The sequence below is a fragment of the Rhinolophus sinicus genome, chromosome 12, assembly GCF_057876585.1.
Source record: "Rhinolophus sinicus isolate RSI-liver-muscle chromosome 12, RSI-T2T, whole genome shotgun sequence".
In the NCBI taxonomy this organism is placed as follows: Eukaryota; Metazoa; Chordata; class Mammalia; order Chiroptera; family Rhinolophidae; genus Rhinolophus; species Rhinolophus sinicus.
In genome coordinates, this window is record NC_142512.1 from 1561810 (window position 1) to 1586409 (window position 24600).

Genomic DNA, 24600 nt, shown 5'->3' on the forward strand with positions numbered 1-24600 from the left:
TAGGGAGTTACAAGTAACTCATCTTGAATTACTTCGGCCTCTGTCAGCTACAAATGTTTCATGGTAATTTGAATTGCTTTCCAAGAAGAAATGATTCCCAAGGTTAAGGAGAAATCACATCTCACACTATGAATGTTTAGCGAGATGATTGCTACATTTTTTTTCAACAACAAAAAAAGTCTTAATTTGATAATGCTGCATTGTAATCCTCTCTTTTTGTTTTTTATTTTTTTGTTGTTGAGTTGCATGACTTCCTTGTATATTTTGGATATTAGCCCCTTATCGGAGGCACTGTTTGCAAAAATCTCCCATTCAGTTGGTTGCCTCTTTATTTTGTCGATGGTTTCTTTTGCTGTGCAGAAGCTTTTAAGTTTCATATATTCCCATTCATTTGTTTTAGCTTTTACTCCCATTGCCTTTGGAGTCAAATTCATAAAATGCTCTTTGAACCCAAGGTCCATAAGTTTAGTACCTATGTTTTCTTCTATGCAGTTTATTGTGTTAGGTCTTATGCTTAAGTCTTTGATCCATTTTGAATTAATTTTGGTACATGGTGACAGATAGCAGTCCAGTTTCACTCTTTTGCCTGTGGCTTTCCAATTCTGCCAGCACCATTTATTGAAGAGGCCACATTTTATCCATTGTATGTTTTTTGCTTCTTTGTCAAAAATTATCTGTCCATATTTATGTGGTTTTATTTCTGGGTTCTCAATTCTATTCCATTGGTCTATGTGTCTGTTTTTCTGCCAATACCATGCTGTTTTGATGATTATAGGCCTGTAGTACTGTAAGAGACTGTTAACAGTAAGGCCTGCCGCTTCACGGTTACGATAGGGTTAACAGCCCTGGCTAACAGCCCTGGCGGCACTAGGCTCAAGGAATGTTACTCTAAAATCAGAGTAAGATTAACAGCCTAACAGCCTTGAGCTTAAAACATCCTAATGGCCTAATTGTTAGTTCCAAGATGTGGACATAGAGACCAGGTGTTTTATCTCCTGATATAGAAGCTTTTTTTTGAAGCGTATCTATTGTAAACTCTTTGAAGCATAGCCATCTGCACTCCCTAAGACTTTAGAAATCACAGAATGTCTTAGTTATGTGAGAATTGTAAGTCTATACTGTACTCCCTAAGACTTTAGTCATTACTAAGCTCCTAGAACTGCTATAAAAAACCCTTAGCTTAGTAGGCTAGGGGTCCTTTGTTAAAACCCGCTGCGTCGGGGAGAGACCGGGACCCCAGCTAGCTGGAAATAAACCTCGCTGTGTGACTTGCATTGTCGTGTGTGTCTCTGTCTTTCTGAGGGGTGAAAGATTCCCGGACTTAACAGTACAAGCTAGAGTCAGGGAGTGTGATACCTCCAGTATTGTTGTTTGTTCTTAAGACTGCTTTGGCTATTCAGGATCTTTTGTGGTTCCAAACAAATCTGATGGTTTTTTTGTTCTATTTCTTTAAAATATGCCATTTGGATTTGATGGGGATTGCATTGAATCTGTGTATTGCTTTGGGTAATATGGCCATTTTAACTATGTTGATTCTTCCAATCCATGAGCACGGAATGTCTTTCCATTTCTTTGTGTCTTCTTCAATTTTTTTCAAAAATGTCTTATAGTTTCCAGCATATAGATCTTTCACATTCTTGGTTAAGTTCATTCCTAGGTATTTTATTCTTTTTGCTGCAATTGCAAAAGGAATTGTTTTTTGTATTTCTTTTTCTGAGATTTCATTGTTAGTATATAGGAAGGCAATGGACTTTGGTACATTGATTTTGTAGCCAGCAACTTTACTGTATTCGTTGATTATTTCTAATAGCTTTTTGGTGGAGTCTTTAGGGTTTTTTATATATATCATCATGTCATCTGCAAAGAGTGATAATTTAACTTCTTCATTCGCAATTTGGATGCCCTTTATTTCTTTCTCTTGCCTGATTGCTCTGGCAAGGACTTCCAACACTATGTTGAAAAGCAGAGGTGATAGGGGAGAGCCCTGTCGTGTTTCTGAATGTACAGCAAATTTTTCACCATTAATTTATGAGATTAGCTGAGGGCTTGTCATATATGGCCTTTATTATGTTAAGGTATTTCCCTTCTATACCTATTTTATTAAGTGTTTTAATCATAAATGGATGTTGTATCTTGTCAAATGCTTTTCTGCATCAATTGATATAATCGTATGATTTTTGTCCTTTATTTTGTTTATGTGATGTATCACATTGATGGATTTGCAGATGTTGAACCATCATTGTGCTCCTGGGATGAACTCCGCTTGGTTGTGATGAATAATCTTTTTAATGCATTGTTGTATTCGATTTGCTAGAATTTTGATTAGGATTTTTGCATCTGTATTCATCAGAGATATTGGTCTACAGGTTTTTTTTGTGTTGTCCTTACCAGGTTTTGGTATCAGGGTAAAGTTGGACACATAAAATGAGTTGGGGAGTACTGTCTCTTCTTCAATTTTTTGGAAGAGTTTGAGCAGGATTGGTATTAGATCGTCTTTGAAGGTTTGGTAGAATTCACTAGTGAAGCCATCTGGTCCCAGACTTTTGCTTTTGGGAAGGTTTTGGATGACTGATTCAATTTCCTTACTGGTGATCGGTCTGTTTAGATTTTCCAGTTCTTCATGGTTCAGCCTAGGAAGGCTGTATGTTTCTAAGAACTTGTCCATTTCTTCTAGGTTATTGAATTTGGTGGCATATAGTCCTTCATAGTATTCTTGGATGATCCTTTGTATTTGCATCGTGATAAATTCCCCTTTTTCATTCTGATTTTGTTAATCAGTGTCTTCTCTCTTTTTATCTTAGTGAGTCTAGCATGTGTGTGTGATGACGACGATGGGGATGAAAGACAGTTAAACAGTCATCCTTCATAGTGGGAGATCAATAAACTACGTTTACAATAGGGGGGGAAATTTTAAGTAGCTATGTAAGCCTGTTATGTGGAGGTAAATATGGAAAGGACCAGCTAAGTATGTTGAAAGTGGTTATCTGGGGAAGCAGGAAAAGCAGGTGGGGGTGTAGCCAAGGACCTGCTGTTTTTCTATACAAAGCTTGTGGAACAACCGATTCTTAAACCGTGTGAATGCAAAACTGATTTTTAAAAAAGAACTTAGTGGTGATAAAAAGTAAAACAAGCAATATTGCTATCTTGCAAATTGCCAAACCTAACTGTTGCACAGGCTCAGTTCCTGGCTCAGCAAGTAAGTGGGTTAGGAGCCATTTGGTGCAGGGTTGAAGGAGAGCCTTTATCATACCACTCACACATCCACAGTGTTTTGACCTACATTTGAATTACAGCTTGTTTTCATTTTCTAGGGCGAATTTTCCAATCTGGGTTGAATTTCCTTGCTACTTCTCAATTTTCCTGGGTCACACTTCTTACACACTTCCCCTCTCCTTACTGGCTGTCAGTTTAAGTTTGTTAAGAAAACACAAATTACGTGACATATTAAACTTGACAAACAACGAAAGAAAGACAAACCACCTAAAATGTTTCAGAATAAATTTCACACTCTCTAAACCCCTATTTCTTGTGATTAATGAAAATGAAGATTAACTTATTTATTTGAGAAAAGCACATGCTGAACTTGGGATGTGTTTTCATCATATTTTATACAGCGTGTACATCAAGCCAGGATGTTCAGGTGTCAGGGATTTTATTTCTAGGTTCCAGCCCTGCCTTAGTTAGGAGGAGCTCATCAACCTGATACCCACATAGAAAACATTAGTCTTGGCAACTAATCACCGACTTGCGGGTTGTTAAAGACTGAGAAGGTGGTTAGTCAGGACAGGCTGGAAAAAAGAAGGACGATCTCTTTTGTCATAAAAGGTAATCAATATTTTTCCATTTCAGCAATGATAACCCTTACAAGCATTATGTTATACTTAAGAAATAAGAGCCAATTTATCTTTGCTACACTGAAATTTTCCCACTACTTGGCTCCTCTGTGTTGAAAAGAAATAGTGGTATTTGTATCAACTGTCCGGGTGAGGTTTTGTAATTTGCTTAACACAAAACCAAAGCCAGAACACTTACGGCCATCCTAACTTCAACAAAGGAGTCTTCTGAGTGGCCGCTTGAGTTCAGCTTGAGCTGTAATTCAGACACCATGCCCATCAGATCTGCCATTTTAGCTTGAAGGCACGCCGCCTGGGTCTTTAGCTGTTCCATTTCCTGTTCTGCTACTGCTTTGGGGTCCCCAGGTGGGTCCTGGAAATGACAAGGAACAAAGCAAATTAACTAATCAATCCAAGAATCTGGCCGTCAAACTCCAGTGCTCCACACCCACTGGGAAGGCAGTTTCTCAACATCTTTGTCCCCTGTGCTTTACAATAGAATATTCTAGCTTGTCCTTGGCAATTTTTTTTTGACATAACATTGAAAACGAACATTTTCATATCATTTTATCGTATTGAAATAATAGCAAATTAAAATAACCTCATGAAAGAAAGGCTTCCTCAGCATGCTGGAATAATCTGATATTATGAAAATAACCAACCAGACCTTGGCAATGGTAGACTTGCAAGTTTTAGTCCAGAATATCAGAAAATAAGGACAAATGCTGCCACAATTCAACCTCTTGCATTTTATTTTCCTCTACAAATGCATACCCACCCCCTCGCTCCCCATAACTGTCATGTCCACTTAGAAGCCCAAGCATCAAGGACATCACTTGGCACAGTGACAGCAAAACACAATGAAAGGTCCAAAATTCTCCCAGGTATATAGTCTGGATACTATAATACTCTGGGTTGGTGCTTTAAGATGCTAAGCTTAAGTCTGGTGAGAAATAAGCTGACTGAAAGTTCAGAGGCTGGTATGAAAGCTCAAAAAATTAAATTTCAGCCTCTGTAAACATGGATAGTTCAGCAATACATCAAGTACATGTTGTGTTCAGCCAGATGCAATTACTGCATATGACAAAGTCACAAGACAGACCCTGTTTAGATGCAGCCTTTTACTTGTGAGCAGGGAGAAGAGACTCGACTCCACACTCAGCTAATCAGTGTATGTGCTGCCTTGAGCAGATTCACTTAATGTCTTGGCCTCAGTTTACTTGAGTAAGAAAGAAAGACATGGCACACAGGGTCTCTGGTCCCTTCCAGCTCTGACCTTCTCGGCCTCTCTGATTTCCTCCTCAGGAAACCTTCACTACTCTTGAGGGCATGGCCACCACCACCAGAAATACGCTTGAGAAGCCCTGATGCTGAGGGCGGATTCCCCCCTGTGGAAACAGCGGCAAAGATGGGCCAGCATGAGTGAGACAAGTCCCAGGCCTTGAGAGCTTTACTAAGTGAGGAAGATGACCGCCTAAACCTAAAAACCACCTCAAGGGAGGGAAGGGTCAGCCTGGGAGGCACAGTCTGGGGGGGAGAAGGCTGTTGACCAAGGGTATTAAAGAGCCCCAAGTATCTCATTGTTCCAACACCAAGTCCTTTGTCCCAAGGACTCGTTTCTGAGTCCTGCTTGTAGCTCACTTCGATAGATCACCTGCCCTGAAACAAGCGGTCCAGAGTTTCAACTTCTGATCTCAGCTTCTTCCAATGCTGGGATCGGTAAGAAAACCTACAGGCAGACAATCTCAAACTGCTTCTGGAAGCTTCCTTTTTGGCTTCAATGTGTTTGGCTGAAGCCAACTGTCAGCTCACATCCCAAAAGCCAAGGGAGGAAAACCATACAAGACGTCTTCTTCCAGAGAATACAAAATGACTCATATATCCCAGGTGTAATCATTTCTTCAGAGTATTATACCTCAAAAACATTCAGACAATGAGCGATTTCCTCCCAAAAGTGACGTAACCTCTTCCAACTGGAAGACACGTTGAAGCATCAGATGTGGTAAGCCTTATCCACAGTGAAACATTTCCAACACTAATATAAATGCACTAAAGCTCAATGTTTTCATTGTCTCATGAGCACCAGTTGATGAATAGATCACTGATACAAACTGACACTTTTCTAAACAACTTTTCATCCTTTGGATTATTCTACATCATCCCCTTTGCATTACTTTCTTTCCATGTTAGTCCTCTGTTCGCATTCTTTACCCATTCAAGAAATTAGCGATCATCAAAGTTCAAGGTAAAGTCTCAAGAAAGATCACTGATATCTGGAGTTACGTCCTCCCTGAATCAACCCAGTGCTCTGTCCTCCAAAGAGTTAAGATCCAGGTTTGGAAGAAAATGAACAGCAGATGCGTCCATGTAAACAAATAATACCCAGTGAGCGTTAGCAACCAGGCAGAGGCTGCACATGTGCTCTGCTTTGTTTTTCACTAACATCTTTGATACCCATTCTGCGTTGTGAGCATATTTCCCAGGTTCTTTGGGTCAATGAAAGCACGGCAACCCTATATAATCTTCTATCACAATATACATTTGTTAAACCATCTTTCAGAAGTAAATGTACAATGGAAAGTGATGAATCTATCTTAGACAGAGAGGAAGGACAAGGTCAGTAAGTAAAGCTTCTGAGTAACAGATTTCTTAAAATGTAATCTTATATCACAGACACACTGAAAACTAACACTTGGATGGTTCTAGGCAGAGGTCCTTCTGCACTGTCTATAATGAATACAAAACATTAGTTTATAACTGCAACATTCTTTTGACTATAATCAATATGGTCAAAGCTTTACAAATGTCTTTCCCCCAACAATAATTTTTCATGACCCTTAAACCTGCAACCAACCTTCTCAGCAAGAACACTTTTTTCAAGGTAATGCAAAACACCTGTCTAACTTGAACCATGAAAGGTTTTGGTCTAGAAGTCAACACAAATAAGGTTCTACAAATAAGATACTACAAATATTAGTAAAAAAAAAAAAAAATAAAAAGAAAAATCACAGCTTATCAGTCTGCTCACCTGGAATGACCTTTCTGATTTCCCTTTTAGTTTTCCAAGTTCCTCCTTCAAATTTTCAAATTCATGATTCAAAGCCATTAGGCGTTCTTTGGCTTCTTTGCTCTGGATCCCAAAAAAAGGGCGTTCTTCTTTCTGTTTCTCTGTCCAGGCTGAAAACTCCTCAAATCGTCCTTTCAGACCTCGTTCATTTAGCTTCATGGCTTCTGTATGGGGTTCACAGTGAGGGCGTCACACACCAGGGGACTGAACCTGATTTCATGAATCACACTGCCCCTCAGACCCCTTCACCGGGAGGCTCTGGATCTAAAGATGCCACGTTGGGCCTGGGCCCAAGGATCAGCCAGAAGAAGACTGTAGCAAGATGAGGGGCTTTTGTTTTCAGACAGGACCAGCGGGTCTAATGGCATTTCTAGTCCTCATAAGTCTCAAGAAAATAAAATTGGTTCAGGTACCTCCAGATAGCACAAGTACCTGTGTATAACTACAGAGACTAACCCGATTCAAACACAGGTCCTGCCAAAAGCCATGGCTTGAGATAGTAGAATGCTTCCTCTTAACGAGGTAATAATATGTAGGACTAACTGCAATAGTAGCAGCCTTCTTTCTTTTTCCTTTTAAATGGACTAAATGTCAATATGCTATTTCCCAGAGACACATAAAATACTTTTTATACTTACCTTCACCAAAAGTAAACAATGAAAGCAGCTTTAGCCTTACTGAAAGCTTAATTCTGTACTCTTTCTGTCCCCAGGGAACCAGACAGAGAGCAGGGAGTTCACAACAAGCCTTATTACAAAGGGTATTATGCTCAGGAAGGTCCAGGGTGAATGGAGAAACACGGGGGCCAGGTGCTGCTTGCCTTTCAGCAGATGGTTCTCCATCAGGAGCTCCTTCATTTGCCGCAGCAGCTCCTCTGGGGTGAATGTGTCCAGGTTTGGGGGAGCCAGATTGGGGGGTCCATTTCCTGTGGTTTCGTCGGGGCTGTCCCCCTTTTCAGTTAGGCAGTTAAGTGGTTGGTGGGACATGGCAACAGATCCTATGGAAAAGTTACAAACAGAAAATATAGCTGTCCGTCCTCTGCAAGGGTTCCCCCTGAATCCCACCAAATCCATTAGCAATTGCTAATATGTATTCCAAAAGTTGCCTACTTTCCCTCCCATTATATTTTGAATATTTTTGACTCTTTTAAACAAAGGCATATCCTAGCTCAGTGTGTATGTGTGTGCATGTGTATGCCTGTGCATATGGGTGTGCAGAGGGGTACAGTGAGGAGCTGGGAAATGGAGGAGGAAATAAAGGGCACGGCATCATGATGATCGGGAATCTCAGCAAGACTCATTCAGGAGGATTTCCATATGTACATATTTGTAGATTTGGGCAAAGTATCATTGAGCTGATTTTCCCATGCAAATCATTCCATTCAAGTCTCCATACTGTGGGAGAATTGTGTGGTATGTTAAGTATATTTCAGTAAGCTGTTAATAATCTCCATATTTTATTTCTTGTATTCTTGGCTAAGAAGAAAGGGAGAACTAACATATTTTGGATGCTCATTATGTCCTGAATCACTGCATCAGACACATCAGCTCCTAATCCTCATTGAAACTCCATTATATTTAGTTTACAGCTGACAGAGCTGAGTTCACTGAGGTTTTACAGCTCATCCAAAGTCACTTAAGAAGAGGCACAAACAAGTATCAAGGATGACTCCAAACCCAGGTATATAGGACCATAAAGTGATGACTGAATATTTAGGCTTCAATATTGGATCATTTTGCAAAGCACACTAAAAAGACTAAGAAATCTCGCCTAGTTATTGCATGTTCTGAGACTGTTTTAAGCATACCACTTAACCTGTAGAGGGGCAAAGCCGACGTCAATAAGACACAAGTGCATCCCAACTCCACTTCTGTAGGGCCTATCACCTGGGCAAACAGAACTCTCCTCTCATGACTGGCTGCATGCTACAGGCAAACATTTTCTTTTACACACTTCATGAAGAAGATGATAAGCCTTTTCATGAAACCCTGCGGTCAGTGAAGACGAGGAGAGAGAAGTACACTCTGATATCTCACTGTATCATCACGACTGAGTGCTCTCCCAGTGCCCATATAAGAAAAGGCAACCAACACACTAGTGCAGGACGGTACTTCCTCCTGATCCAACAGGAGGCGGCACCCGGGCTCTCTGGGGGTCCCCTGGCATCAAGAGGCCGGCGACCTGCCTTTGATCTAAAGGTCCTTGTAGGAAATCAGAGATGGAGCTACTACTGATGGGACAGCAGGCCCCCAACAGTGTCACCTGTGTGACTTCTCCCCAGGCAGCTAGCACAAGGAAAGGCATTCTCATGAGATTCTTTAATGAAAATGGCAATGTCAGGAAGTAAAAACACTGATAAAGCACGATATTCAAGTGTGAGCCGTTGAAGGCACCGATGTGTCCCATATCCCAATTCATTTAGCAAAGAGGATACTGCTGACGTGTGCTCTCTGATAGTATCAGGGGACGAGAACGAGCTGCTTTTGTTTTCCAAATAAAATAATCTGGATAAAAATAATTCGGTAAAGCCATTTTCTGGCTTTCCATAAAATTCAGTTTTGTACAGAATGATATTGGTGCTAACATTTCATAAAAATGGGTTTTTACTTTATATCAGTGTTCCCATCTATTTTGCAGGGGAATACTAAAGTTCTAGGTGATAGACCTAAAGATAAAATCCTTGTAACGTGTATCATTTACTCGTGCACATTAAATTTCCTCATTGTATTCGATGAGTACATGACACTTCGAAAAAGTAAATGGACATATTTAACAGATTTTTAAAAAGTACCTAAGCAGGTATCTACAAATGTGTTTGGTTCCATTTCATTATACGCACACATTTCTCCTTAATAGTTTTTCCAAGAGAGGGGAAAGAGGAGGAAAGGAGAGGAGAGGGGAGAGGGAGGAAAGAAAACCACCCGGATATTTTTCCTCTTTGACTATCCTTTATACCTCTACCAAGTCTTCAGACACACCATAAAGGAGTTAAACAGCTTCTAGTTATTACATTGGTGCTTCTCACTTTTCCAGGTTGCCCAGATTTTATAAGGACACCAGGAAAAAACAACAACAGGGTTATACTAAGGGAGATGGTAGAATAAACACTGGGTGCCACAAACAGATGTGTGACCTCCAGATGTCACCTGACCTCTTGTGATGGTCAGCAAATGTGTCTTATCCAGCAAATGATCATTACAGTAGTTTTCAGCTCAAAAAGTGTTCTTAAGCTTCTAATAAGGTCACAGTCCAACCCATACCATTCAACACATGCACCCTAACAGCCCAGGGCCATGCCACCGTCTCACACTAATAATACACATGCCTATCCTAGCTATAGGAAAGCCTTCGGTATTCAGCATTGTTAGGGAAAATTATTTGGTAATGCAGATGTCACAGTAAATAAAGTTAGCCTGCATGCTGAATATAAGTATGTAAATACCAAAATTATAAGCATGTAAATTAGTACCAAAATTTTACTAAAAGCAATTTAACTGACTTGTGGTGACTCAAAGAGAACTTTATGATTTTAGAATATTTCAAGGGGCCTCATTATGAATTATCACAGTACAGTGCATATGTGAAAGGTCTGTTGGTAAAATGCCAGTTAGAGGGAGTTGAGTCCTCTGTTTTTAACAACACCTTGAGCTGCTTTCAATGAAACAAACACAGAGATGTATTATATATCCTTGCACGCATCTTCAAAGGTTATGGAAATTGGAACTAAGCCATTTATTCCAAGTTCTACCCCATAACAGATTTTTTTCATAAAAGGCCAACTAATGTGGATCTGAAACGTGTCATTTACAAAGGTGATATTTAACTACAGAAGGCTGAATTAATTTAACACAGGATTTGTCAAGATTTCCCTGAAGAGGAAAAAGGAGAGCTGCCTAGAAAGTAAAACGATCAAAAGCAAAATCTCCAGGATCTTATTCCCAGACCCACTATTTGAATTCTTGATTATATTTTTTTATCATTCTTAATTCCAGAGGTCACGTAGTTCTAGCAATGACTTGACTTTGTAGGCATGAACTTAAATCTCATCCCTGAGTTGGGCTTTAAAATGATCCAGTCCAACTCCCTATTCTGGCTCTGGCGGCCCAAGATGGCAGATTAGAAATTTAACCCTGGTCTTGAACAACAACAACCAAAATGTCTCGTCTGGCTTTGTGGCAGATGGTCATATAGACCAGGCGTAAATGTCTTCAACGGCAGGAAATATGAGCAATGACCTTAGCAGGCAACTGCCCATTGTATTACAGGATGGTTCTCATTGCCAGAAAGTCATTTTGTATTGAACATAATCTGCCTTATACTGACTTCCCCCCACTGGACATTGGACCAGTGTAAATACCGTGTTTGCCCGTAAATAAGACCTGGCCGGACAATCAGCTCTAACGCATCTTTTGGGGCAAAAATTAATATAAGTCCTGGTCTTATTTTAGTATAATATAAGACCCGGTCTTATCTAACATAAAATGATACCGGGTCTTATATTAATTTTTGCTCCACAAGACCCTTTAGAGCTAATTGTCCAGCTAGGTCTTATTTTCGGGGAAACACAATAATACAGAATAAGTCTAACCCTACCCTGGTGTGGTTGATTCTCCAAATCTGCTGATTAAGTTTTCATAGGTTCAATCCCCATGTGGATGAAGAAATTTTAAACAGTGAAAACCTATTTGGTGATTGGAGACTATAGCTGGCTATTGGCAAAGTCTGGTTTGGGTTCACAAGGAAGCTGAGTAAGATTCCAAGACTGCATCAACTAAACCCATCCCCATCCTGGGAAAAGAACTCAAAGTATGCATCCTTCTAGCGGGATAGAAACAACTCTCATCTTTTATGCCAGAAATGCTATCCTGATTTTGTAACTTGCTAATATACGGAAAATGGAAATAGACTTCACCTCATCGCCCCGGGCAGAAACCTGGGAGCTGTGTTTGAGTCTTCCCATTTCCTCTTCCTCCAAGTCTAATGGGTCACTAATGGGTCACCAAAGGGTGTCACTTCCGCCCCCTCTCCATCCTCACCAGCTTAGGTCAGGCCCTTCTTGTCTCGTCTGGACTACAGATATCAACGTCGCACTCCACAGAGTACAGGCCTATTTTGTCCACAGCACCTAGGACATTACCTGACATAGTTGGGGGTCCAACAAATACTTGCTGAATGAAATTTCATAGCCTCCTACACAGTCTGACTCTCAGATCTCCCTCTCAGCCCCACTACCTCCATGGTTTCTTCCCCAACATGAGCTCATGTGCCCGCTTAAAACCCTTCCCATACAAGACAGAGGTCCAGCTCCTTCCTGAGTGAGACAAATAGGGCCTTTCAGGATCTGGCTGTCACTTAACCACCAATATCATCTCCTGTCGCCATGCCACTCATACCCAGAGGACACTACAGAGCTCACAGTTCCCTGCACTCTTGCTTCTATGCCCTTGCATCTGTGTTCTGCCCTGAAAAACAGCCACTGGACAGTTCAATGTCCAGGTCAAGTAGATGTCCCGTTCTTTCCTCTGCGTACCCGATAGCGCGTTCCTCCTGTGTTTCACCTCCCTGGCCCTTTTCTGCAAAGTAATCACCCCATGCCCGTCCATCTTCCTGTCAAACTTAGACCCAGGTCTGTATTTCATTCTTCCTAGATGTTGTCACACAGCAGGCCCTCAGGAAATGTTTGTTGAAATGAAATGAAAATGTAGTTTACCAAGGTATTTTAAAGTCTAACACTAGTAAAACACTTCCTGCTGCGTAGGTGACAAATCCACATGAGTTTCTCTACAGTTCTATGGCATTCACTTCCAGATTCTTAAATTCAACATTTAAAACTTACCTTGAAAATCAGTACTGTTTTTCATGTTACTATTAGGTTGCTGCAAGAGTAATTGAGGTTTTAGTTTCGGAAATAACCTTTCCACCTTAGTCACTCAAGGGCCCCAGTGGTGGCAGCCCCTCACCACTGACACATTTTCACCCCTAAAGCCCAGTGGATAGTCTCACATCAAATTCTACTTAGAAGGCAATCTGGGAGCACACATAATAGCAGATAAGTGACTTTCAGCAAAGATAAATCAGGATGGTCTGGGACAACCTGTTGTTTTCAGTAAGTGAGGATGCTTTCAAATACAGCAGGGTGAGTGTTAAAAGATTACGCCCACCGACATAGCGGTGGTAACGTGAGCAACCAGAGGAAATTACAATGACAGGTGTTTGCAACAACTTCATCCTGGGTCATCCCACAGATGACCCCGCTAATTAAAATTACTGATAATAAGACATGCGTCGATTGCCAAAATGCTAACAAACCAGGTCAATGTGTAGCAAGGAAGGGACAGTACATTGTGAATGGCTGAACAAGGGAACAAAGCACATAAAGCTACTTCGTGTTAGAGAAAGAAGTAGGAGGAATTAAGGCCCATGTAAAGAGTAAGGACTTAAAATGTTCCCTGAGGTAGCAGATATTAACTTTAAAGCGAACCGAGCAGAGTGAATATACATTTGGTTTTAAACATGTTGAGTGATACAAGTATGTTCTATACCTGATAGAAATTTAGTTAGTTATAAAACCCAAAATCCGTAACCTCAATTTGTCTGAAAAACTATGCTGTTTGCTTTTTTGTTTCTGATAATTGCCTAAAATTCTGGAAAGCTTTTTCTTAAAATGTAGAAATAAAGGAGCAATATATTTTCGTTCATGGTGAAAAAAAAAAAAAGAGTAATTGAGGTGTTTGCATTCATTTTTAACCTTTAAAAACCACAATTACTTTTGCACAAACTTAATGGAAAGATATCTGGACATCATTTCATAACATATATTCTGTTATTCAATCCTCATGCACATCAAAGTGAAAACAATGAGAACTTGTGATACGTATATTTTTTCTGCATGAAATAGATGTTATTTTAAAAACCAACAACAAAGTTTACTTGTTTCGTTTTGCTTTGTATTAACTGTTCCACAGATTCCAAAGAACATACCACACAGTTCAAGTATCTATAAAATTCACAAGAAGCAGGGCTCGGAGATCTACTTAAAGGGGGGCTTCCACGGTAAGGTAATAGACACAGTGACCAATTCCTTTCAAGAATAAGTTTGTTTTGGTTTTTGGAGGGTTTATTTGGATTCTATAGCATGAGATGCAACCTGAGGTCAATTACAAAAAGACACTACTTTTATAATGCTGTTCACAATATCTAAAGAACTACTGAAACTGTCCCAGTAGAAAAATGGATCGTTCATCCCAAAGACTCTAATCATTGTCTTCTGTCTCCAGGGTAGTCCATTCCAGGGCGGTCCCTGGCCCTGGCCTCCTGTCAGGGCCTCCCAGCTGACTACAGACTGGGCAGGGCCTGAGGGTTAGCCTGGCCCCTCGACAAAGAGCAAGGGGGGGTTCCTGTTCACAGCGCCACTTGCTGAACCAGATCTCAGGCTTTGCATGTCCTACCACCACCTTAGGGTCCTACAGCTTTGGTCTTCCTTAAATAACTCTGTGGCACACATTTCTGTGCAACAGTTTTCCTGGTGAAGGAGGCAGAGGAACCTGGTTTCATTTTCTCTCCTCGATGTTTACTGCCTCCAGCTTACACATCTCCAACAGTAAAAGCAAGTCCTCACCCTCATCAAATATTCATATTCTCTCTCTCTGTCTAAATACGTGTATATAAGTATGTATGTACACATATCCACACAGAGACACCCACACATGTTCTAGACACAAGAGTTTATGAAGATTCCTTTGGGCCAGTTCTTCAGTATCCCACCACCTGAGAGAAGTCATTTGTTCTTTAGTGTTCCTGGGCCATTTCCTAAACCTAGAGTAGTTTTCAGTATTTTACGTCTACCAAAGGTGTACCCTTAACCACTTCCCTTATAATGAGGCACTAGCTGTAGAGTGATTCCCAACCCGCAGGACGGTATCACCTTACGCCACCTTCGTGACCTTCACAGGAAGTCACCTGCGGCTGGCCAGGCCGGTGAAGGGGGAAGGGCGCTTAGGGATGGCTGCCCTCGTGGCCCTTTCCCACCAGGTCAGGATCCGCTGGGAACTGGAAACCCTCCCACAAGAGGGGACTCCCCAACCCCTGGCCACCCACTCCCCGATTGGCTCAGGATGGCAGGGAAGGGGTCTGCGGGAACAGCTTCCAGGGTAGATAGAGAAGAAGTCACCACCTCGCCCAACCCCGAACGGCCCCCCGGCCCTGGCTCACCCGTTGCCTGAGCTCCCGCCTCTCTCTGGGTTACTGTGTCCTCGGCATCGTGCCCGCTGGGGAGAGTCTCCTAGTAAAAACCAAAACAGTGGAAAATAAGAGGAGGCCTGTGGGTCTTAGACATTTGGGTGGAGGAATGATGCTGAGGAAAGAGCTGGAAGCACAGGTCATTTCTTATGAAAAGGACAGAACAAAGACTCACAGGGGACAGCAAAGGGCCATGGAGAAGCACTGGCATGGGTAGCACTAAGTCCTAATCCAAGAACAGACAGCACACGTCAGGCTGTATTTCAGAATCGCTATGGACTAACGTGCCTTCCACTTTCCTTTTCTGCAGGGGAAACTTCAGCAGTCCGGCAGAATGTTGGGTGTGTGGGTGGTAGATAACTCGTTGGACAAACGAAAGGTAAATGAAATGTGGTATATATCAAATATTGCCTTTCGACTATCACAATCTTTTTGTATAAAAATCTGACTGCAAAAATCATTAATTTTATGAACTGAGATTTCTTTCTCTGTAGAGAGGAATTACATTACTCCCAGCAAGTAGTATCAACATGAATACAGTACTTTTATTAATGAGACTGTTCTTATTGTCTAAAATAGTATTATAAGCTACTATGACAGACATACACATTCCTTTGCAGTATGACACAAATGAAGAGATTGACTCACCAAGCTTGTACCTGACAGGTTCCTGTGAAGCTGTTCGATTAGGCCCACTAGCTTTTTAGTTGTCGTTGTTAGGTCAGTGCTTTCAGTGTCAAGCCTAAAGTGAATATTTTGACATAATTATTCTCACACATTGACTTTAAAGCATACCACATAATCTCTGAACAAATATCTGAAGGAGCAACTACATAAAATCTTACAATTTGAAAAGCACATGATTTGGCAATTGTGCCATTTTTCTAGTTGTGAATTGTGGATAATGTGCAAAATCAGAGACAATGTACACAAATTATTCTTTTCAAGGTAGCGCAAAGCTGACACTTTGACCCAGCTTCACACTCATGTGTTTATTGTTATAACTGATCTAACTGTCATACTACACTACACATCTGCTTTATAGATACTCAGGTTATTTTCTGTGCTGCTTTAACTTATACTTTTGTATGTGATCTTGAATCTTCTCAGTACATCTCGCATCCTCTGTATGTCGAGCTCTTGCTTCTTGCTGCTAAAATAAAGAAAAAGTGATGTTGAACTACTGATGATCTATGACATCTGACAACTAAGTTCGCAAACTTGTTGCAATGATGTTGCTCCCCTTTTTTTATTTATATGAGGGATTGTTCATTATGAATTTCTACCAACTGGACAAACAGTTAACCAAGTTTACTCTTTGGAAGTGCTGAAAAGGTTGTGTGAAAAAGTTAAGAGGACCTGAATTTTTAGCCAACGACTCATTGCTCTTGTATCACGACAATGCACCAGCTCACAGGGCACTGTCTGTGAGGGAGTTTTTAGCCTGTAAACAAATAACTTTATTGCAACACCCTCCCTACTCACCTGATCTGGCCCCCAATGACTAAATATGTCATTATCCAAAGATAAAGAAAATATGGAAAGGAAGACTCTTTGATGACATTCAGGACATCAAAGGTAATATGATGACAGCAATGATGGTCATTCCAGAAAAAGAGTTCCAAAATTGCTTTGAACTGTGAACTAGGTGGTGGCATTGGTGCATAGCTTCCCAAAGGGAGCTTTGTGACCGAAGTGATATTCAGAAACGAGGTATGTAGCACTTTTTCTAGAATGAGTTCTCACACTTAATTATCATATCTTGTAGTACAAATGACCCGAGAAGTCAAACATACTGTATTCCAAGCATCCCATCAGCTCTAATTTTAAATATTGACATATGTGAATTACCAGGCTAGTCCAGTTGACATGTTACTCTTGGGGGCAGTCAGATAGTTCATGGAATAGTTTGAGGAGCAGTAACTAAATAAGAGCCAAAATGCCTGGGTTTTTATCCCAAGTCCACCAGTTATTAGCTGGGCGACCTTGAGCAAAATACTTAAACTTTTTGGGTCTCAGTTTCTTCATGTATAAAATGAGACAATAGTGGCATCTACCTCACTGGGATATTGGGAAGATTAAATTAAGGAACATATGTAATAGAAAAGGACACGGCGCACAGTAAAATCAAAGGGTTTGCAGTTGGACTACAATGCAAATGCCACCTCCCGATTGACCATACAATTTCTATGACCATGAGAGGCAGGGTAAAGCCACTGACGTGGGAATAACGGACTCTAGTGCTAAACCCAACTTCCCAAACCAATTCATTCCCGGGAACTGATTATGTTGGGATGTGTTAGCAAGCACTCAGAAGAGCAGAGGAAAGCAACACGCTCTGGCAGATCAGAAAAGCCGTCCTCAGACCTGTGCAGTTAGAACGTGCTACCAACCTGTACACCCTGTCTGGCTGCAGAGAGGAAGGGCTGGTTCCCTTTAATTTTATTTTTTTGTTTTCATGGAGAGGGGGAAAATGAGCATTTCATTGAACAATTTTCTGTTAGATTCGTGCTTTCGATTTTATATATAATTGTGAGAAATACTTCAGAATAAAAATTTAGTTATATCAATGTCTCCAAGGGGAAGTATTGGTTTGGTATAAAGTATTTAATTTTATCCTAACAACTGTTAAAGAAAACATTTTTAATTTATGCCAGGATAGGTGCCATCATATCAAATACTATTTCCCCTTAGACAAACTTATACTTAGAAAGACAGAATTCTCGCTCATGAAAAATTAAAACTATGTCAAATTTAGGGCTTGATTGCTCTGCACAGACTATCTGACAAGTGCTGAGGAACATGAGTTCAATGACAGTCAGAGAAAGCGTCACGGAGAGGCGAGGTTGGGAGCTGAAATCCGAGGGCAGGGAAATCAAAACATTGGCTCCCACCATAACTTGTAAACTCGTGTTCACAGCAGAATTATTATCAGCCAAAAAGTGGAAACAACACAAAGTTCCATCAACTGATGAATGGGTAAGTATTCTGTCCACAAAGTGAAGTAATGTTGGGCCATAGGAAGAAATAGCTAACAATTGATATGTGCTACAACACGGTTGAACCCTGGAAACGTGACGCTACGGGAAAGAAGCGAGTCACAAAGGACCTCACTTCCTGTGATTCCATTCACATGAAACATCCAAAATAGGCAAATCTATGGAGACAGAAAGTAGATTGGTGGCTGCCTGAGGCTGGGAGAGACAGGAAGACGGGTGACAGCTAAGTGATGTGGGGTTTCTTTTGGGGGTGACGGAAATGTTCTATGATTGTGGTGATAGTTCCACAACTCTCTGAATGTAACGAGAGATATTGAATTGTATGTTTTAAATGGGTGAAATATGATATGGGAATTGCATCCCAATGAAGATTAAAAAGAACAATAGTGAATCTCGATTATTTTCTTAATTCTCTATTGTGGGTGTGCATACTATAATGATCTACATATTTCTATACTTTTACAATATTTCTAAAATGAAAACAAAATGAGGGAAATGTCTACTTCAATTGGTTTGTATAATGAACTTTCTGTACGAGTCAGTCTGAAGTCCATGAAATATATGCCAGTGCTGTAACCATTGACAAAAGTGATGACAAGAAATAAGACAAATGCCTGAATTGTTCTAGTAAACATCATCTTCTGATCTTAAATGGCTGCTCATCGTGGTCATGGAGCGATCACTACAAAATACTGTTTAGTAGGAAAAAGTCTCTCCATTTCTATGAGGAACGCTGCCTATTTCTCAACGTTACCAAGGGTATAGACTCTAAGAAAAAACATGCAATGCGAATAGCAGGATGGAAGCCAGAGTTTAAGGAAGAAGTGCATTATAAAGATAATAATATTATAATAAATTAATTACAACAAAAACACAAAAGAAAGCTGCCCTTGAAAATCAGGATCCTAAAACACTTTATATTAATCAACTATAGATGAACTGTTGACAGGTTACATTTCACACATACCTGACGTCTGAGTTGCTCTAACGTCTTGAAATCCTGTGTCTCAGCTTCTGAATTCATACGGTAACGTGATCTAGCCTCCCGTGAAGCCTCTGACAGAGGCAGTTTTCTTGTGGTGTCAGGTAGCTCTTGTTGAAGTTGTCTCCCAACCACCTAGGAAGATGATGCTGTTAGTGATTTTATAATCACATCTATTAAATTATGTTAATAATCACTAACTCTAACACATTAATATAATATATAACTTGAAAAAGATCACCCCAGGCATCATTTCACCTTCTTTTCCTCTTTTGGGCACAAGTCTGTCTACTGAATCTGGGTAAGACACAGAAGGTGTTATCCTGCTGCCCACTCACTATTACGTAGGTTACTTGAACAACAGATTCAGCCCCACTCCCCATTTCTCCTGATGAAGCTGCAAAGCTTAACAATCTACTGACATCTCAAGGGGAAACTGGTATGTCGGTGGGACTAGTGGTAGTCAATTCTACATTGTGGAATGTTTTCCCCCTTTTTTTTATCACAGGCTTAAATTGACTTCACAGGTCCTCACGTACACAGTCCACTGCTCACAACCTTCCAACAGATGCCTGTATCTTAGAAGAAAAGCGAACTCATTCCAGTGGTCTTCAGGGCCCCAGGTAACGTGGCCTGGACCTCCTTCCTGCTACACATGAATCCTGCCTCCCCTCACTCGTCTGAAAATGGGGACTCAATGCCAAATTAATAAATCACAGACCGCTACAATTCTCTTTGAAATGGACAAACTTATGTCCAAATGATAGTAAATGGGCCTTGCGATGAGAAATACGAATTTGTAAAAATATTCAAGGACAATTATACATAGCAGTGGGAAGATCAAATCAAGTAGAGTTTTGATAAAACTCCTCACATTTGTCCAAAATCATGATTTAATGAAAAATTAGCTGTCTTTAAAGAGGTCACAGGTCATAAGAATACATTATTTGGGACTGAAATAGTTCCAATTTATATCAAATTGACATGAATAAAATCAAAATTATACCAACTAAAATGTGGAAGAAACTACTGAGGGAAAGGGACACCATCTACACTTCAGTTCATGTGGGAAATCTAGAATTAACTCTACGTAATCCACTTAATTGAACCTTTATCTCTAAAAATTCTGTTTGCATAGGAGCATTTCCATTTATCTGCTTCACAATGGTATTACAATGTGGTAACAAAGATGAAAATTATTATTGCAGCAGTATAGGACTAAATCATTCATATCAATATGTATCTAATAACAATTTATACCTTAAAATTTCATAGTCAACACAATGTCTTGACTCAAAGTAAAGCACCTCACAGGTCTAAGTTTTATTGGCTGGATACAATGTATGCTTTTAAGCTGTTAGCACAAATGCATTTGTAATCTATATATTTTTAATATTCAGATAGATTCAACACTTAGCCATCATCAAATATTTGAACATTGAATTTTCTTTCGGGAAATTTGAAAACTATTTTTCTGGATACTTACTTCTCTTTCTGATTCATCGTTTTCATACTGGCATATTCTTCCTTCCAAGTGAATCAATGTGTCGACTAACTCCTTATGTCTCTCTTTCGCAATAGGATCTTGTTTTTCACATTCAGCTTGAAGCACTTTTCTGCCCTCCTGAAGCTGCTCTTCAACACTCATTCCTGAGTTTTCATTATTGTCACTTTTGTTGAACGCATCATCCAGTTGCCGTCGAAGAAGCATATTTCCACTTTGTAAGTCAAAACCTTTCTCCTTTAAGGATTCCGACTTTCCAATATATGTGTTCACGTTTCCGTGTTCCCTCTGATACACGGGTTCAATTTCCTCCTCTTGACACTGAGTTTGGTTTAGGTCTTTCAGTACAGGTTCAAAAACCAATGTCCTGTCTCTGACAGCATATCTTGTGTGAGGGAGCTCAGTGTCTAAGCTATTGAATTTACTTCCAGCTTTAGCAAGTTGTTGAGAAAGAATCGCCTTCTTTTCTTTTCGGTTACACATAGCAAACCCGCTTTTGTCCAATAAGGGCAAGCATTCATCTCTTAATCCCTGGAAAGCATTTTGTAGGTGTCTTATTAATTGCTTACTAAGCTTATAATGATGGGTGGATTCCGCTTCTGTTTTCAGTCTTTCTTTGCTTTGTCTTTCATTCTCCAGCTGAGAGTTCAGCATTGTATTCTCAGCTGTTGGGACATTAAGCTGTCTGTTACATTCAAATACTGTTTTTGTTAGTGTTTCGTCATTCAGTTTTCTCGTCTTTTGAAGACAGTCATTCTTTTCTTTTACGTTTGCAGTGTCCTCAAAGTACTTTTTTTCCATTTCCTGATTCTGAGTTTTCAGTGTGTCCCTTTGCAGTCTTCCTATGGCGATTTCATCCCCCAACATCTGATTTTTAGGCAACAGGTCTTTTTCTTTTTCATAACTCTCAGAAACCTAAGTAAAACAAAGGAGACTTGTAGCTAGCATTCAATGAAATGACATATCATGATATCCTCTGAAATTAAAGAAGAACCTAAATGTTTATATAATGAAAAGGTTGCAGTAAGTGGATATCCCATTGGAAAAATACAACGATGAATCCAAACCTCCAACTTTATACAAGAATAAATTCCAAAAAGTTAAAAACAAAATTAATATAAGATGCTGAATCCATGAAATGGAAAAAGAGAATTTTAAAATCATAAGAGAACTTTAAGCGTCTCAGAACTGGAAAGGCAGCAAACCCAGAAGGCATGAAATAAAAGATTAAGAAGTCTGACTACACTTTAAAATAGAGGTTATCGTCTGAATATACACCTCTCCCACAGTAAGAGTATTCACTCTGCATACATTTGGACTGATTACATTTCCTACAACTTTATTCCCAAGAATACTGAAAAGATATTCTACATTTCTAATACTTTCAGAGTCACTTATAAGATTAAATCTACTAATCACTGATACATCTAGGCATTGCGCTAAGCACTTCTTTATACATCAATGAACTCGTTTCGTTATCACAATCTTGAACAGAGTGATTAAAAAGATGAGCAAGGTCAGGATTTTCCGCAGGACTTTGGGCTCCGCAATAGTGTGCTTGCTGCTCTTCTAGTGGAAATATGTAAATTCCAACGAAGCCTTAGATTTCAAAACACTCAGGGAAAATAAGCTCAAAATTATAGAGCTCTTCTTAGAAAGTAGTGAGATCATTTGCTGCTGCATAAGTGTTATTTCCTTTTCATAATGTTTAAAGGAGAAATAAATGTGAAACAGGGGCAAATACACTGACTTCTTTGAATAAAATCCTCACCAATAAATTATCACTAAGTATGTATCACGGCATCCAATTTCTTCAAAAGTTCCTAGTCTGAAGTAGGACTCTACTGGGAGCAAGTTGTTACTTTCTCAAAAGTAGGAGAACGGGATCTAAAAGACGGTCCCTGACCTGGCTATGCCTCTACTCCTTACAATCAGTGGAAGTGAAAACTAACCTCTCTGCTAATACAGCAAGGGGATGAAATCACTGCCTCACACTGAAACTTCCGTTATCAGTAGCAATAGTTTTGAGATTGTAGAAAGCTCATCGATCCCTGTAAAAAGCATTGAAAGCCTCCCCTTTAGATGAGACATTGGGAACGTCACTACTTGACTGTTGGACATAAAAGGACTTCAGTCAAGAATATCATTTATTGCAATGGACCAAAAATGTCACTCCCCCTAAAATACTCTCTCTCTCTCTCTCTCTCTCTCTCTCTCTCTCTCTCTCTCTCTCTCGCTCTCTTTTAAAATCCTCTACAATTCCCATACGTACAACATTGGTTTTTAAAATATGTACATACACGAATACACACACACATGTTTGAAAAGGACTAAAGAAAATACCTCAGAATTCATTTTCTGAAGGTTTATTTCTGTCTCCTTTTGTTGTTGAAGGCAATTGGTCAGAACTGCATCATGTAATATTCTCTTGTCCTGTTCTCGGGAAAGTGGCCTCTGAGTGTCGTTTTCCTCTTGTATAACCTGGAGAATAGAATATGAACGGAGAAAAATTAGAATATAACTAAATTTAACTGTTAAGATTCTTAATCTACATTTACTTACTCCCAAATTATTGGACTGTAACTAGAAAGTGAAAAATAAGTTGCCTTAGTCTAAATTAGAAGAAAAACATGAACCCGCAAAACTAATTTTGTCACCGTTTGCACTGAACAATCGCTTATATGTTAAATCCACCCAAAAAATGAGATAGTAGATGATTTTTAATGTCACAGAGGCTTCCTCACTTAAAATAGTTCACCCCACCATATCTTAAATCGTGAGACCCCATAGTGAATTTAAGATTATTTTTTCAAGATTAATAACTGGAGAATAGGCAAACTTTAATTAGGAGCCCATATGATTAACATCAATCAGTAAGAGAAGCAAATTCCTAAATATTAATTCCAATTATACACTATGACAGTGTTACACATTGACATAGTTATCTGTTGCATCCAATTATAACTGACTCACTACCCACTAATAAGAGCAGATAAAAAATTAAATCATATTTACTGATTTCCTACACTGAACTGAAAGAAATTAGAAAGTTATTGTTTGTGCCCTAACAACCAAAGGTCCCATCCTGGAAGGTGTGATTTTCTTAAAAAGCAGTTGAGTTGAGTGCATGACCCCATTCTCTCCCTGAATGTAGACTCAGAGTCCGTTACACAGAGGTCACAAGGAAGAATCCATCTCTAACCTTGACCTTAGTGACCAGCCATATGGAACTGCACATTTTGAACCCCTGAGAATCCTGACTCCTTTCGCGTGAGCCCGAATCAGTGGCCATCATTTTTACATGGTTCATAATTTCAACTGTCTCATCATGTGACTCAATATTTGATGTTACTTTCTTTATTACGTAAGGGAGTTATAAAAATTAAAGGCGCAGACAATATTCAGGACTTTATTATTTTTTTTGCCTCAATCCAAAGATAAACTTGAGCTATGAATATCTATAGATTCTAACAATATTTTAAGTTTTGTAACTAGTTCAAATGTTATAAATATCATTCAGTTATGACCTTTTGACTCTAAAAGGCTAGCATGTAAGGTAATTTCAACTGGACTGTATTATATTATTAAAGCACAGAAAACCATACTATACTAGAAATTTCAAAGTAAATTTCACATACATGCGTGTAGGTCTTTTCATTTCCATCAAGCCTCGCTTGCCCTTCCTCCGATGTCATTCCTAGGTGTTGTCCTGCTGACAAATCTACGTATTAGTTAAAACGAACTACTTAGAACAGTTTGATAAAAGCTATAATCTTTATAAATACAGAAAATAACATCTTATCAATTGAGAGTTCAAATTAAGCGTAATCTTTTCCTGAATATTTACTTAAGAAATACTTCTAATTAGCTAACACTTCAACAAACCATTTGGGAAATATGAGATGTCACAAACTGAAAGGCATACAAACATGTCAAAAATTCATCCACAAATTCATTCATTGAACATCGATGGAAGA

At 39.6% G+C, this 24600-nt stretch overlaps 2 protein-coding genes across 2 annotated transcripts in view; both read right to left on the minus strand.

The window, feature by feature from the left end:
* Positions 1-873: 873 nt before the first annotated feature.
* Positions 874-15876, minus strand: LOC148756417 (optineurin-like). Its single transcript, XM_088788963.1, has 6 exons — positions 15787-15876; positions 15112-15181; positions 7721-7897; positions 6862-7064; positions 4033-4206; positions 874-888 (listed from the first exon to the last, which is right to left on the minus strand). The coding sequence occupies exons 3-6, from the start codon at positions 7884-7886 to the stop codon at positions 874-876; spliced, it is 558 nt and encodes a 185-aa protein (XP_088645089.1). The 5' UTR covers positions 7887-7897; positions 15112-15181; positions 15787-15876.
* Positions 15877-19065: 3189 nt separating this feature from the next.
* Positions 19066-24600, minus strand: part of LOC148756418 (ankyrin repeat domain-containing protein 26-like) — a 39613-nt gene continuing 34078 nt past the window's right edge. Inside the window, exons 8-11 of the mRNA XM_088788964.1 lie at positions 24262-24332; positions 22967-23104; positions 20606-21538; positions 19066-19254 (exon numbers count right to left, since the gene is read on the minus strand). Of these exons, the coding sequence (XP_088645090.1) occupies positions 19066-19254; positions 20606-21538; positions 22967-23104; positions 24262-24332 (1331 nt within the window). The remainder of the gene's footprint in view (positions 19255-20605; positions 21539-22966; positions 23105-24261; positions 24333-24600) is intronic.